The sequence below is a fragment of the Muntiacus reevesi genome, chromosome 11, assembly GCF_963930625.1.
Source record: "Muntiacus reevesi chromosome 11, mMunRee1.1, whole genome shotgun sequence".
In the NCBI taxonomy this organism is placed as follows: domain Eukaryota; kingdom Metazoa; phylum Chordata; class Mammalia; order Artiodactyla; family Cervidae; genus Muntiacus; species Muntiacus reevesi.
The window spans coordinates 41,513,996-41,531,862 of NC_089259.1; the positions used below are offsets into that span (position 1 = coordinate 41,513,996).

Here is a 17,867-nt window from a genome sequence, read left to right on the forward strand (position 1 = left end):
TTGTTTCTCATCAGGTGAGCCATGCTGACAATTCCAGCCACTTTTAGGTTATTTTTTCAGTTCAGTTTTGCAGTTTTAAAGATTCTATGCATTTACACCTTTAAACTCCAGAGTTTTGATGTTTTCTTAGCTCTATTCCACAGAAAATAATCTTTTCAAAGTCATCAAGGGCCTTCATATTGTTAAGTTCAAAAATCAGTTATTGGGTATCAGTCTATCTGACCTCTGAGCAGCATCCACACTCCTTTCTGATGGTATATTCCCTCAAATTCCAGGACATTAAGCTCCTTTGATTTTTATTCTATATGATTAGTTTCTTCATTTAAGTCACTAGGCTCTTTCTTCTTTTTGTCTCTACCTTTGTAACACTTCAGTGTCCTAGAACATCAGTCTTCTTTGCTTTTATTGGTACAGACTTCTTTTGTGATACCACCTCACACCATGTTTTTAAGTTATAATTGTTCCAGCAGTTTCTTGGTTTTTAGCTTCCCTGGTAGCTCAGACAGTAAAGAATCTGTGTGCAATTCAGAAGATCCTGGTTTGACCCCTGGGGTGGGAAGATCCCCTGGAGAAAGGGATAGCAACACACTGCACTATATATATATATATATTTTTTTTTGGTAGAGATTTCCATGAACAGAAGAGCCTGCTGTGTTGCAGTCCATGGGGTCACAAAGAGTCAGACACAACTGAGCAACTAACACTTCCTAGTTTTTATCTCCTGGCCATTTCCTCACAACTCCTAAATGATGTATTCAATGCCTACTCAGCATCTCCACTTATAGGCCCCATAGAAATCTTAATAGTACATCCTTCCTCATTGGAGCTTAAGCCAACAACAACAAAAAAGATGGTAATCTCTCTGATTCCTCTCTTTTCTCATTCTCCCAACTGACCAACTCTATTTTAAAATATATACAGAATGAAAATGTTTCTCACTATTTTCATTGCTACTAACTCATTACTCTCATCTGACTTCTTCAAAAAGTTCTCACTTCTAAACTTCCATCACCTACTAACTGATTTCCATTTTCTTCTCTTGTTTTCCACCAGTGTGCTCTTAACACAGTGACAAGAGAGAGTCCATTGAACTATGTACATTAGATCAGCCTCTCCTACTCTGAACTCTACAACATTTTCCACTATGCCCCAAGGAAATTCCCAAGTTTTTAGAACAGGTTTCTAGACATTTAATGATTTGCTTTTTCACCTTCTTTGAATTCTGGCAATTCATCAGTTGCATCAACCCAAAGGCTGCCTTATTTTTCCTCAGAGGAACAAGGAAAGGAATATTTTATAAAAATAGCCATGTGGACAAGAGGACACAAGAATATATTTATTTTATAGTTGTTGCTGTTGTTCAGTTGTTGTTGTTGTTCAGTTGTTTAGTCATGTCCAACTTTTTGTGACCCCATGGACTGTAGCATGTCAGGTTTTCCTGTCCATCACCATTTCCTAGAGCTTACTCAAACTCATGACCATCGAGATGGTAATGCCATCCAACCATCCCATCCTCGGTCATCCCCTTCTCTTCCTGCCTTCAGTCTTTCTCAGCATCAGGATCTTTTCCAAAGAATTGGCTCTTTGCATCAAGTGGCAAAAGTATTGGAGCTTCAGCATCAGTCCTTACATTGAATAATCAGGATTGATTTCCCCCAGGATTGACTAATTTGATCTTGCAGTCCAAGGGACTCTTAAGTCTTCTCCAACACCACAGTTCAAAGGCATCAGTTCTTCAGCACTTATCCTTCTTTATGGTCAAACGCTCACATCCACACATGACTACTGGAAAAATCATAGCTTTGACTAGACATACATTTGTTAGCAAAGTAATATCTCTGTTTTTCAAATATGCTGTCTAGTTTTGTCATAACTTTTCTTCCAAGGAGCAAGCATTTTTTAATTTTAATTTTAATTTCATGGCTGCAGTCACCATCTGCAGTGATTTTGGAGCCCAAGAAAATAAAATCTATCACTATTTCCATTGTTTCCCCATCTATTTGCCAAGAAGTGATGGGGCCAGATGCCATGATCTTTTGTTTTTTGAATGTTGAGCTTTACGTATATCTCAAACAAAGCACTTATCAAAATTAAAGAATAATTCTATAATTGGACCAGTGTAAATTTTTCTTCATAGGCTATAGTCTTGAAATTTGCTGAAAGATTGAGTGTTCTTAAAGCTAAGGATCCTGTTTTAATCTCCAGATTTCATCTCTATAAACTGTATGTGCTGAAATATTAAGATGGTTTTATTAGTTCATTTAAATTCCTCCAAATCATAAATCAAAATCATTTGAAAAGTTTGAATGATTTAAATGGCTTATGTTTTATTTAAAATGTTCCACAATTTTTCTTAGTCCTCTTACAAATTAACCTATTCAATTTTAATTTTATCATCCTTATATAATAGGCATGAACAGAAAGAGTAATTCTTTTCTTTTTAATGTTTAACTGAGAAAAATAATTTTTCTTGCACTGTGTGGCCTCTTGATAAATTCTATGTATATTATTTAATATGTAGAAAAATTCTTATGAGCTAGTTTTATATTTAAGTTGAGTTTTCTTTTCTTTGTGGAATGAACTTTTGCTTTCTGGTTTATTATGCTATCCATGAAGATGAAACCTTTCTTAAGGCATTTTACTTTTAAATATACAACTAGCTTATATATTATTCATTTTGATAAATACATTTTATTAATTTATCTAACAGAATAAAGAGAGAGGTCATATCCTATTTAAGACTGGCCTCCCGTTGTCCATTCAGTAACAGGTTTTTTAGCAAAATCTGAATCAGTGTGCTATGATTCCCCTTGATGACAGTGTTCCTAGTATCCACTGTTAGCTTGATAATAAAAAACCAACATATGGGCTTCCTTGGTGGCTCAGATGGTAAAGAATATGCCTGCAAAGCAGGAGATTTGGATCTGGAATACTCCCTGGAGAAAGGAATGGTACCCCACTCCAGTATTCTTGCTTGGATAATTCCATGGACAGAAGAACCTGGCAGACTACAGTCCATGGGATTTCAGATTTGGACTTGACTGCACAACTAGAACACAGCACACAACAAACCAGCACAGTGCTTTCTCTCACATTCCAAACAGATCATATAGCAACAGACAGCTAGAATTCAGTTCAGTTCAGTCACTCAGTTGTGTCCGACTCTTTGTGGCCCCATGGACTGCAGCACGCCAGGCCTCCCTGTCTATCACCAACTCCCGGAGTTTACTCAAACTCACGTCCATTGTATCAGTGATGCCATCCAATCATCTCATTCTCTGTCATCCCGTTCTCCTCCCACCTTCAATCTTTCCCAGCACCAGGGTCTTTTCAAATGAGTCAGTTCTTCACATCAAGTGGCCAAAGTATTGGAGTTTCAGCTTCAGCATCAGTCCTTCCAATGAATATTCCAATGAATAAATGAAGCCAAGATTCCTAGGACCTAACATAAGCTTTCCATTTGTTGATTCAGCAAATACTTATTGAGTATCAACTATGACAGGTACTTTGTGAACAAGAACTTCAAGTCTGACTTTCTGAAGAGTTATAAGGAAAGAGGTAAAAACAAACTACTACTAAGCAAGAAAGCAATATATGAAAGTTGTAAGAAGAAGACACATTGAAGGTAGGATGTATTTAGTTAAAAAAAAAATGAGTTAATGATGCCATGCTAGTATGAACATCTTCTAGGCAAAGAAGGACCAGAGGGGTGTGATGGGCCGTTGCATCCAGGAGGTAGGAAGTTATTTCTAGCTTTGCTTACAATTGTCAAGGTATCACAATGATAAAAGTAAACCAATGTTAAATCAGTTTTATTGTTGTCTTTAATTATCTATAGACTATGCTTCTCCTTTCATTGTTTACCCCTGAGAAAACTGTATCACCACTCTCTTCTCTTGGGTACCACAGTTTATAATCCCCAGAATCAGCTGGTACAAATGTACTAGAGAAGAAATAAGCCTGACATGCTTAAGAAACAGAAGATATGCCAGTGTGTCTCTAGTGTCCTGAGAGCTGATAGGATATCAGTAAAGAGGAGTGATCATGGGACAGTTGTAGGGTCTTGTAGGGCAGGGATACTAAAATTTTATTCTAACCATCTAAATCTGCTTTTAAAGTAATTAATTAATTAATTTTTGGCTCTACTGGGTTTTTGTTGCTCTGTGTGGGTTTTCTCTACTTGCAGCAACTGTGGGTCACTCTTCATTGTGATGCACTGGCTTCTCATTGCAGTGGCTTCTCGTTGCGGAGCACAGACTCTAGGTGCATAGGCTTCAATGGTTGCAGTGTGCAGGCTCAAGAGTGTAGGCTCAGCAGTTGTGGTACATGGGCTTAATTGCTCCTCAGCATGTGGAATCTTCCAGGATCAGGGATTGAATCCATGTCCCCTGCATTGGCAGGCGAACTCTATCCTCTGCACCACCAGGGAAATCCTGTGTCTAAACCTTAAATTTGACATTAACTGATTCATACTGTAAAATTCTGTTTGCTGAATGGAAGTTATGGCAGCAGTTAAACATAAAAGTTAATATAAACAGCAGGCTATTTCAAATATAGGAGAAAGTCACTGACGATGGATTTTAGGGTTTGATTATAGAAATGTGTTAAAACACACACACACAGATTCAGAATATGGTTTGGAATGAGTGAAAAGGACATCCTAAGGAAATGAATGTAAAATGCAATGCAAAGTAGAGAATTAAAAATGATTCTAGGAGTTAGTTCTGAACAATTAAGTGGTTAGTAGTGATATTTACTGAAAATTGGAAGTAGGCAGTAGGGGAGACTTGGGACTTTGAAATCTTTCATTTTGGAAATGTGAAGTTTTGAATAACTATTGGATATCTAACTAGAAATGTCAAGTACTTAATAGGGTATTTGAATCTATCTTTCAGGAAAACTTTAGAGCTAGACATACAGAGTCAGAATTCATAATTGACTCCCAGGTAGTATTTAAAAGTATAGAAGTAAATGCTATTTTCATGTGATGCCCCAGGTCATTGCAACATCAGAAAGTAGAAAGAATGAACAATTATTGAGTAAGAGTGGCCAGGTTGTGTCAAAGACTGCTGAGAAGCCAAGTGATATGAAAACACAAATGACAGTACTCTTTGGAGTGCTCATGAGTATTTCAAAGAACTTTTACAGCAGATTGAAGAAAGGAAGATGATTCTGACTAAGTAGATTTAGTAACTAAAATGGTGACTACATATTTTTGCTGGGATAAAAGAACAGGGAACTGGGGTAGTTGGTCGAAGGAGCATGAGATATTTTGTTTTGCTTTAGTATGTGTGAAGCAATGCAAATTTGCAGGTTACTTGGAATTATCCAATATAGAGTAAAATTCATAGTAGAAAATATAGATGGCATAATTGCAGTAGAGAAGGTTCAGTATAAGGAAAGATGAGATAAAAACCAGAAGCAATGTGATAAACCCTTTGTTAAGGCAGAGACACTTGATATACCGTAACAAAAATAAAGGTTTTCAGAACAGGTTGCAACATCTCATCCATGTGTTTTACTTGACCAAAGGTAGTAACATAAATGTATGAGTTTGTGGATGTGCAAATACTTTTTCAATTAACAACATTTTGACTTAAAATTTGCTGAAATAAAAAGGTTTTATATTTCTTAATGTTGTAATTTAAACTGTGAATGCCATAGTGGATCAAATGACCATGAAACTAAATAATATTTAAGATACATCTATTAGATTTCAGATGTATATATTGTTTGTGCATTTCTGCTTTAAAGACACTGTTTGAAAACAGGTCTCTTTTGAAGAAGAATAACTTTAATACACATTTTTTAAAAAAATCTTATACTCTAGTATTATGGAAAAGACTGTTTCTTTGATAATGGCCTTGTATGATCATTAATTAATCACATGCCAAGCAAATCAGAGAGGAAAAAAAAAATGAAGAAGTAACAAACACTGATAATCAGTCAGCTCAGTGAGCTCAATTCAGTTGCTCAATAATGTCTGACTTTTTGCAACCCAGTGGAGTGTAGAATGCCAGGCTTCCCTGTCCATCACCAACTCCCAGAACTTGCTTACTCATGTCTATCAAGTCGGTGATGCTATCCAATCATCTACTCCTCTGTGGTCCCCTTCCCCTCCTGCCTTCAATCTTGCCTAGCATCAGAGTCTTTTCCAATGAGTCAGTTTTTCACATCAGACGGCCAAAATATTGGAGCTTCAGCATCAGTTCTTCCAATGAATACTCAGGACTGATTTCCTTTAGGATTGACTGCTTTGATCTCCTTGCTGTCCAAGGGACTCTCAAGAGTCTTCTCCAACACCACAGTTCAAAAGCATCAATTCTTTGGCATTCAGCTTTCTTTATGGTTCAACTCTCACATCCATACATGACTACTGGAAAAGCCATAGCTTTTTGATTTATTTATGACTGCTCTTTTTCCACTGATTCTTTCTTTGTGATTTTCCTTGCTTTTAATTAGTGTTTTTTTTTTTTTTTTTTTTTTTTTTTTTTTTTTTAGTTGTGGCTATAATTTTTATAGAAAAACAGTTTTTGCATTTCTCATATCTGATCAGTTGTCACACATTCAGTGAGACAAATGGTTGAGGACCTCTCCCCTCTTGTATTGCTGCAACTAACATTAACAAAATCTTTTGGAATAAATTTCTTATAGCTTTTCATAGAGAGAATCAATTCTTATAGGACAGAGGTAATAACTGTTTTCTTAAGTTAAACTCCTGTGTCTCCTTGTTATTTTTAAATTTTTATTTTCTAATTATAAATAATATTCCTCTAAACCTAGGTCATATTTTGTTGTCCATTGCAACCTTTTTTTTTCTTTCACATTTTGCTACAGGAAATAAATGTTTATACACATAGACATTACTATTTATTTATGTTAAGAGTCAGTAGGTATGCTTGTTAGAAAGTTGTGAGAAATGGTTCTCCTTGTTGCCTCAAAAGAGATAAACAATACCAGTTCTAAGACATGAAACAAAGTCTATCTGTGCATCTCCAAACTTTTAAATAATTTCTGACTGTGGTAAAAGTGAATTTACCTGAGGACTTTTGGTGTGATCATACATAACAACTGTATTTTTTGAGAGTACCATGCTTCTACTTTCTAAAATAACTCATTAGAAAAGAACATGCCAAAATGGATACTTATATATATTTTTAAATTGCGTCTATAACAAATAAATATATATGTACCTATTACAAAGATCCATTTTACTAAATTAGTTAAAACCAGTGGCAGCAATAGTTACAAAATGTTAAAACCTTTATTTTTTTGCATATCAACATGTTCTTATATTGTGTCTTTAAAATGGGAAATACAGAAAAATAAGTGAATCAAACTGAGTAGATTCTTTGTGATATGCATGTTGTACACATAATCATCCATTCTTTAAAATGAAATTTCCATATTTGCTCAATTCCTTTGAAATTATAACTCCCCTGGATATCTTAAGAAAACATGAAAACTATTATGCAAAATTTTGTTCCTTACTTATTTAAAAAGATAATAGAAGCCATTCACCATTGATTAGAGTATATCTCAATTATGTATTCCTTTGAATTTGCCTTTTCCTCTGGTTCTTTCTATAGCTAAGTCAATTGAATTTATTTCAGTAATAGCAATTCTACTTCAATAGAGAGTAAAATAGGCGTTATTGCTTCTGAATTCTTTTAATGTCTTTTCTTCCATTCTTTTCTGAAGCTCATTTTGTTTGCCACTGTTCTCAACTAAGATCCATAGCCTCTACCAAAATTTGCTTCTTCTTTTTGTTTTTCTAAACCAAATTAATATAATTTATACTTCATAATAGCATGTTAATTTTGAATAATAAAGAATATCAGAACATAAGAAATAACTTCTATAAATTATAGACTTAGTAACAAACATAAGAATGCAGATTGTGAGACATGAGGAACTGAAATATGCTTAAGTGAAGTTGGTTAGTTGCCTCATGATTATATTAATAAAAGCAAACTCTTACTGTAGTCTACATTTATGTTTTGGCTCTAATCAATCCTTTAGCATGTTTTCTGCTAAAACTTCCATCATTGTGTTTACTTTTCTTTTTACTTTAGAATTTTTGTGTGTGTGTGCACTCACTAAATAGAAACAAAAACTTCTAACTATGTAAAAATTTATAGGTTATTTAGTTTAACGTTACCCTAGAAGCACATAACCCCTCCCTTTTTAAAAATTTTAAACATTACTAAATCTCCTTTGCTTTTGCAGTCTTGCCTTGGTCAGTAGTTTATTATGTTTTGCTTAAAAATACTATAAGCAGCTCATATCTGGCCTTCCAAATATTGGTCTGTCACTAATCTGAAATGTATCATTTAAATCTATAGGAATAATAAAAAGATAAGTCAAGTCCTTCTCTCAAATCTTCCCGAAGAATCAGTCCAAGGACTATTTCTTTTGGAAAATAAACCCCTACCACACTAGGAAAATGTAGCTTCTTCCTTTAAATATTTCTAGTATTTTAAAATATTACATATTATGTAATTTTATGTAAATATATATGAGTCTGGTAAAGAATCTGCCTGCAATGCAGGAGACCCTAATTTAATTTCTGGTCAGGAAGATCCCCTGCAGAAGGGAATGGTACCCAGTCTATCTAGTATTCTTGCTGGAAAATTTCATGGACAGAGGAGCCTGGCAGGCTGCAGTCCATGGGGTCACAAAGAGTTGGACATGAATAATTGACTGACACTTTCAAATATGTGTATAATATATATTTTATGCAATATAATCACATATGTAATGTAATAAGATACACAGTATATACACACAGGTCAACTGAAAGCTAAAAAAAACAAAACAAAACAAAACAAAAAAACTCCATGCATTAATCACTGTCAGAATTAAAAACAAAATCTGCATTTACTGGTTATAAAACCCATCAAGAAAAAAGTGTTTTCTGATCAACATGTGGCTTTTCTGAAGAAACTTAAAATGTTTAGCAGCTTTGAAAATTCATGTAAAGGCTGGAAAATTCTAGATTTAATTCAACTTTTTAAAACTCTGGTTGGACATTTAGGTAAATAGGAAACTAACAGCAGAAATAAACATTGCACTGATTTCCCACCAGAGAAAAAAGAAACAGTATCAGACGCCGTAGTCTGAGCTACACAACTTATTAGAAAGATGATTATCATGTTGATTCTCAATTTACTCATTTGTTAAAAAACAATAATAATGTTTACTACACAAGGATATTATAGACATTAAATGAGATAAGTTTGGTGACTAAAGAAAGAAATGTATGCGAGTTCCAATTCCCTCATTCTTCTTCCTTTCCCAGCCTTTTTTATAAGAATCTTCAGTCAGTTAGTCAGTTCAGTTCAGCTGCTCAGTCGTGTCCGACTCTTTGTGGCCCCATAAATCGAAGCACGCCAGGCCTCCCTGTCCATCACCAACTCCCGGAGTTTACTCAAACTCCTGTCCATCGAGTCGATGATGCCATCCAGCCATCTCATCCTCTGTCGTCCCCTTCTTCTCCTGCCCCCAATCCCTCCCAGCAACAGGGTCTTTTCCAATGAGTCAACTCTTCGCATCAGGTGGCCAAAGTATTGGAGTTTCAGCTTCAACATCAGTCCTTCCAATGAACACCCAGAACTGATCTCCTTTAGGTTGGACTGGCTGGATCTCCTTGCTGTCCAAGGGACTCTCAAGAGTCTTCTCCAACACCACAGTTCAGAAGCATCAATTATTTGGTGCTCAGCTTTCTTCACAGTCCAAATCTCACATCCATACATGACTACTGGAAAAACCATAGCCTTGACTAGATGGACCTTTGTTGGCAAAGGACTGTCTGCTTTTTAATATGCTCTCTAGGTTAGTCATAACTTTCCTTCTGAGGAGTAAGCGTCTTTTAATTTCATGGCTGCAATCACCTTCTGCAGTGATTTTGGAGCCCCAAAAATAAATTCTGTCACTGTGTCCACTGTTTCCCCATCTATTTGCCTTGAAGTGATGGGACCGGATGCCACAAACTTTGTTTTCTGAATGTTGAGCTTTAAGCCAACTTTTTCACTCTCCTCTTTCACTTCATCAAGTGGCTCTTTAATTTCTCTTCACTTTCTTACATAATGGTGGTGTCATCTGCATATCTGAGGTTATTGATATGTCTCCTGGCAGTCTTGATTCCAGCTTGTGCTTCATCCAGCCCAGGATTTCTGATGATGTACTCTGCATATAAGTTAAATAAGCCGGGTGACAATATACAGCCTTGGCATACTCCTTTTCCTCTTTGGAACCAGTTTGTTGTTCCATGGCCAGTTGTAACTGTTGCTTCCTGACCTCCATATAGATTTCTCAAGGGGCAGGCAGGACAGGTGGTCTGGTATTCCCATCTCTTTCAGAATTTTTCACAGTTTATTGTGATCCACACAGTCAAAGACTTTGGCATATTCAAAAAAGTAGACTTGGTGTTAGGATAAATTTGCATAATTTATTTAGGTGGGATTTCCATAAATTTTCTCTTTTCTTTTACTTTGAGTAGCCAAATGAAATACAATTATTACTTTATTCATAATTGTCCATTTATTTCCCAGTTTTGGCACAATGTTTTCTTTTTCTTAACTTTCCATTCTTAATCTGTGGCCCTAATTCCCTCTCTCTTCACTTTTTACTAACAGGTTATGCTTGTCTATTGTTTCCTGATTTTCTAATTCTCTATCTTATGTTTTTAGTAATATGTGAATTGTTGAAAACGTCGATGATGATTTGGACTCAAATGGACAGGCTCCTAATATACCTCATACAAAATGTACACCCCCCCCCCACATACAACTTTATCTATCAGTTCAGAGGTCAAGCCATCTTCAAGCTTATGTTTGGATGCCCTGAGATGCCAGACACCCTGAGTTAACAATGCTATTCATGGATGATTTTTCAACATTAGAAGTTATTTTACAGACACAAGACTCTGAATCAAGGAAAATTAATTATGCTTTTTCTTGTAAGTTGAATGAACCTGATATTTTATCATATCACCTGTGTGGTACATGTCTCATCAATAAAATGAGAGGGATCGTACATTTGGTGTGTGCAGTTTTTTAGCTCCAATTGTAAAAGATTTCATAGTTCCAATTGCCAAATGCAGTTACTTCATAATTCTCTGCCATTCAGTAATATATCTTATCCTTCTATAAAGGTTTGAAATCCCATGCTTTGAGCTTTTAAGACTATTCTAGGGAGATATATTGTTCAGAAAATGATCATGCTATTGTATCTTATGTTAGCAAGCTAGATACTAGACAGACAGGCAGTTAGATCAATCATCAAAACAGGGAAGCAGAGAATTAATAATTGCAATGTTATAAAAATCCTTAAAATATTCTATTGAGATTAAGTACTTTACATATATTATCTAATTTGAGCTTCATAAAATTCTTGTGTGGTAGTATAATTTGATTTGATAAAGAAATTAAACTTCAGAGAAATTGACATTCCTACAGTCATATAGGCATTATTCAGTAAGTGGCAGATTTGGGAATCAGAACTATCACCCATCAACTAATAGTAAAATATTGGCTGTAATATTTAATTTTAACACAGAATTTTTCAGTAAATCTTAGCTACAAAAACAGCATCTAATTACCTGAGGTGGAAGTAGCGGCAGTCTTATGAAGGCCAGAAGCATACTCAAGTCATTGCATCTCCTCTGCATGTCATATTTGACCCACATCATTAATGCATGGAAGATGGTTTCTTCATCGGGAACATTGACATCATCACTGGCCAGGAGTTTATGGAGCTCCTCAGCTGGAAGCAGTAGAAACTCTTGATTTCTTATAACTTCCATTATGTTTTCCTAGAGGGAGAAAAACATTTTGGCATAAATTTGGCCTCAGTTTTATTTAGCTAGCAAAGCCTCCCAGAAAGAAATGAGAAAAGTAGTCAATAATCTTTGTTTTCATTATAACATAATCCTTGAGATGTAATCCTTCAGAAGCTAGAAGCTGTTAAGATGAAAGCATTGTAATTGACGTGTAAATGTATCCAAGAGAGCACAGATCTTGTAATAACTGGAGGATTATAACGTTGAGCTTTGTTATGCCGGCAGAATGTACTAAGTGATTAAATGTTCAAGTTTCAAGTGGACTGCTATGTAAGATTTGATGAATATGAAAAAAATAGCATCTCAACTTATTAAAAGCTTGACTATGTATGCATCAATCAGAAAGTGTGAATAAAATTACACAGATCTAACACTATAAGATGCATCACTCTTTATTCAAAAGGGAAAAAAGAGAACAGAGCATAGAAAGTCACAAAATCCCATGTATTTCACCTTCTTAATAACTCTCAAACCTCTCTCCTAACAGTTTCTCTGACTTAATTTAGATTCCCATTTATTTTCTTGCAGATTGCTGCCATATCCCCTAATGACTCTGCCTGACTCTATCCTTAACTTCTCTAGTGGTCCCACTGTATTGTTGTGAGAAGGATATTTCTAAAACATAAATGTGCTCTTGACACTATTCTAAAGTTTCGCTGTGTTTTGCTTTTTTTTTTTTTTTCCTTTTTTTTTTTTTTTTTTTTTGGTTCAAATCTTTTGGTTAAGCATATTGGTTCTTTATGACCTGACCTCTTCCTGATTCTAAATATTACATTCCCAAACTTATTGGCACTTCTGCCACAAAATTACTCATTAGATTTACCTTATTCTCACTCCATTGCTTAAAATGGCTATTAGCTACCTTTGTTGTCCTAATTGCTTTCATTTTTCAAGACTCAGTTCAAAAACTAAATATGGATATGTATATATGGATATGGATAGGTATGTATATGTATATATAAATATGGATATGTAAATATATATGGATATGAATATCTCTCTATATATAGATAGATAGATAGATAGATCAAGAGCTCTCTGCTCACTCCCATTTGATCTGGCTGCCCTATCTTATATGCATGAACAGTGCATGGTACATGACATATCAGTTACCAAAGTGTTGTATAATCTTTGGTGTACTTAGGGATCTTATCACAAACTTTGAGCTCCTTGAGACAAAGACTTTGAATTAACCTTTTATATATGATTCTGGAACATAGCCAGTGAACAGTACAGATTTATTGAATAGATATATTTATGATCTTAGAGAAAATAAATTTTGAGATAGTGAACTTCAGTGCAGTGTTTTTCAAACACTTTTTAAAAACTACTTGTTGAAATTCTTACATTTAATCACAGTGTCTTATGTGTCTAATAAATGGTAAGAGAAGACAGAGATGTGACTGTTGGCCTTTATTTTTGTTCCATATTCCTCCATGTCTCCTGAGACAACCCCAAGGAGGATAACTATGACTTCTCAGATGATAGTTTTAAAGCCGCAAAGGTGGCAGAAATCTTGATAGGATTATTGTTTTAATGTAAAACCTGAAGGAGTGGCACTTCTCTTCCCCCAAAACCTTGAAGACTTGGTGTCCTGCTAAAACATAGCAGAAGAGATTGCAAGTGCTCATTCATCTGTTTGTCAGAGCAGATTCAAACCTGTTTGCTGAAGACCTGACCCATGTTGTGAATGTATTCTTAGAATCAAATTCAAGGCTTGAAGGGCCTTCAGCTTTCACAAAAGCAAATCACCTTTTACTTTCAGGTCTTTAGCTGTTTTTTCTTATGTTTGACCTCACAGAATAGATGATTTCATGAAGTAATTTTGCTCCCTGTGTTTCCTGTGTGCCTAATACAATACTATGAAAATTCAAAAATCTTTATAGTCAAAGCTATGTTGTTTTTCCAGTACTAGTAGTAATGTTAGTGGCTTGATTGTGGCTGACTCTTTGCAATCCTGTGGGCTGTAGCCCACCAGGCACCTCAGTCTGTGGGATTCTCCAGGCAAGAATACAAGAGTAGGTTGCATTCAGATGTGAGAACTGAACCATAAAGAAGGCTGAGAGCTGAAGAACTGATGTTTCTGAAATGCGGTGCTGAAGAAGACTCTTGAGATTCCCTTGGACAGCAAGGGGATCAAACCAGTCAGTCCTAAAGGAAATCAACTCTGAATATTCATTGGAAGAAATGATGCTAAAGCAGAAGCACACTTTGGCCATCTGATGTGAAGAGTTGACTTACTGCAAAAGAATATGAAGCTGGGAAAGATTGAGGATAGAAAGAAAAGGGGATGATAGAGGATGAGATGATCCAATGGCATCATTGACTTGATGGACATGAGTTTGAGCAAACTCTGGCAAATAGTGAAGGACAGGTAAGCCTGGCATACTGTAGTCTATGGGGTTGCAAAGAGTCAGACACAACTAAGCAAGTGAACAACAGCAACAAAATAGAACTCATCTGCCAATGCAGGTGGCATAAGAGATAAGGGTTTGATTCTTGGGTCAAGAAGATCCCTGGATGAGGGCAAAGGACCCACTCCAGTATTGTCACTTGGAGAATCCCATGGACAGAAGAGTCTGGCAGGCTATAGTTGCAAAGAGTCAGAAATGACTGAAGCAACTTAGCACGCACGTACACACGATACCTATTTACTAAATGAGCCAACTATGTGCTTTGAAATTTAGTGCCACCAAATTTCTCTAAAGAACTGCAGTAAGATAAAGAAATTTCTGACGAACCTTTGAAAGACTTTCGTTCATCTATTATTCCAGTTACTCGAAAATCTATGCCTCTTTTAAACTACATGAGGAATTGTATAGCTAGACCATCAGTATATAGTGAGGGGTACCATAAAATCAGCTCTGCGAAACTTTTAACAGTGCCTATCATAAAGATATTGTTCAAGGATTTCATTTTATTTTATGGTGTACTCTTATGATGACCCTTGGGAGAAATTTCTTTCAGAATTTAGTAGCAGGGATAATTGCACTTCTCCTGTGTAAATTGGTTTGCTTTAACCATGGATGTTGTAAATTATGAAATTGATCAGATTCATCTTTTTATTTGGCTTCTAGAAAACTTTGAACCAAATTGAAACCTAGCAGAGAGCAAGGCTATAGCCTTTTATGGTTTGATTTCTTTTTCAGACAGCTCTGGTAATAGCATTATTTAATAATACTACAGCAGACTTTTTTCTTCTCTTTTTCATACATCTAATCTAGATTGCATTCTATAATTTTATATCTGTATAAATTATACTATATCTATAGGAAATAAATATTGTTTTTAAATATTGCCATAAATAAACTATACATTGGAAAATAATATTGGATATTACTGAATCCATCACACTGACACATAGATTATATTGTTTTTTATATTGTTTTTTATTTTCCGTTATATATATTGGCAGTCTGAAGTTCTCTTAGATCTTTTTTTCTTTTTTTATCCATCAGGTCTCCTTCCAATGATATCTTGTCTAATATTTCCTGTGTTATTTGCAATCTAGCTTCTAGAATCTAATAATTTAAGTGTTATTATTTTTTATTCACTAAAGAAGAAAAATACCTTTTCACACTAACTTCCTTACATCTTAGCTAACTCTGTGTTACCTGAGAAGATCAAGTAATGAGAGACATTAGTACACTTTGAGCTGTTTAATTTTTTTGTGCATCACTTTTATTATAAGTTCATTCAATCATTCATTCTACACAGATTTATTGAATACCTAACATTTATTCCCGGATAATTGTAGTGAGGAGAATGAAATGAATTTTCATCAAATGTTTACCACACATGGGACTGCTAGACAATGTGCAAAGCATGGGAAATGACTGTCCTCAAGTCTGTAAAAGCTTGTTTTTCAAAAAGACCTGGAATATTAGGTAGGAGCATAAATTAGAAAATGAGAAACAGAAAGAAATGTATTCTGACCAAGGGAGACCATATAAACAAAGGCATACTAACACAGAGATAAAGGGGCAGAGGTAAAAGTCAAGTTGCCAAAAGTTAAGTGCTGCCAGCACCACCAGGAGCTGGAAAAGGCAAGGAAATATTTTTCCTAAACTTCAGAGAGAGTCTGGCCTTGCCAGCATCTGGATTCCAGACTTTTAGTCTCTAGAATTGCAAGGGAAAACATTTTCATTATTTGAAACTACCCAGTTTTTGGTACTTTTTTATGGAAGCCCTAGGAAAATAACATATAAGAGAAATTCTAAAAATAATTATGTTAAAAGCTCTCACATAAACCTAAGAAAACATGGCAATTATTACCAATCTTTTGAATGATCAATTATAAACTCTTTATTTTATGGAATAATATCTTTAAGAAATATCAGTTTTCTAGGGGGAAGATCTAACTAGACATTTCTCCAAAGAAGACATATGAAGAGCCAAAAAAACACACAAAAAGATGCTCAATATCACTCATTATTAGATACAAATTAAAACTATAATGAATTGTCACTTCGCACTGGTCAGAATGGCCATCCTAAAAACAAAACAAAACAAAACAAAACAACAACAACAACAAAAACTACACACAATGAATGCTGGAGAGGATGTGGAGAAAAGGGAATCCTCCTAAACTGTAGGCAGGAATGTAGACTGATACATCCACTACGAAGAATAGTATGGAGTTTCCTTTAAAAAACTAAAAATACAACTACCATGTGATCCAGCAATCCCACTCCTGGGCATTTACCCAGAGAAAACCAGAAGTCAAGAATGCACCACACTCTACATTGCAGCATTATTGACAATAGCCATGACATGGAAGCAATCTAAATACCCATCAACAGAGAAATGGACAGAAAGACATGGTACATATATGCAATGGGTAATATTAATATTAATTTGGCCCATAAAAAGGACCAGAATAGTGACATTTGGAGAGATGTGGAAGGCCCTAGAGATTCTCATACAGAGTGAAATAAGTTAGAGAAAAATATCATGAAATATCACTTACATGTGGAATCCAGAAAAATGGTACAGATTAACTTATTTGCAAAACAGAAATAGAGAAATAGAGTCACAGGTGTAGATAAATAATTTATGGTTACCAAGAGGGGTGGAATGAATTGGGAGACTGGGATTCACATATATACACTATTATGTATAAAATAGATAAATAATGAGAACCTACTGTTTATAACCGGGAACCCTACTCAATGATCTGTGGTGACCTAAACAGTAGGGAAATTAAAAAAAAAAAAAAAAAAGGATATATGTATGTGTGTAACTGATTCACTTTGCTACAGCAGAAACTATCACTGCATTGTAAAGCAACTATAGCCCAATAAAATTAATTTCAAATAAAAATGAATAAAACCAGTTAAAAAAATAAATAACTAGCTTTCCCATGACCCAAATGAGTGTCAGGGATAGGAAAAAATGATCTGATCTCTGAATCAACTTCTCTTTACATACATTTTCCCCATTCTCTCTAAAATTTAAACTTTCTAAAAATGCAGAGCGGAGAGAGACACTTCTCTCCCAAGTTATCAAGGGCTAAGAAGTAACACCTTGAAGTTGCTACACTGGTTTTACTGTCAAGACTCTAACCTTTCAGGTAAAACCAATTTTCCTAGGCTTTTGATTATTTGGCTCCTGTGAATTTTTAATGCTTGTGTCAAAGTTGCTCCCTAAACTCTTGAGCACTACCTCAGAGTTCAAAGAGAAAGGCTTCATTAGGAGAAAGTCACACCTTGTTACTTTACAGATAAGAATCCTGGGGATCAGAGGCACTCATACATAGTCATACCATTAGTCAAGATAGGGATGAGATTAGGAATTCAGTCTTTCATCTTGTTATATTACTTGGGCTATCCATCCTTCTGTAATTTTTTTCTTCTTGTTCTTTCTGCCCATCTAGTTTAGACTTGCTTACTTACTTTGATCTATACAATGTTATGCACCCTGATTCCTGAGTGCTTACTTGAATCATGTCTTCAGCTAGTTCTTGGTATAACTGGACCCCAGAATGTGGCCTGGTAATTAGGGAGAGTCAATAGATTAGTATTGA

At 35.2% G+C, this 17,867-nt stretch overlaps 1 protein-coding gene across 2 annotated transcripts in view; it reads right to left on the reverse strand.

The window, feature by feature from the left end:
• KLHL1 (kelch like family member 1) overlaps positions 1–17,867 on the reverse strand; it is a 460,807-nt gene that overhangs the window by 169,440 nt on the left and 273,500 nt on the right. For both annotated transcript variants that reach the window (XM_065902214.1, XM_065902213.1), the window contains one exon: positions 11,603–11,815. In XM_065902214.1, coding sequence (XP_065758286.1) covers positions 11,603–11,815 — 213 coding nt within the window. The remainder of the gene's footprint in view (positions 1–11,602; positions 11,816–17,867) is intronic.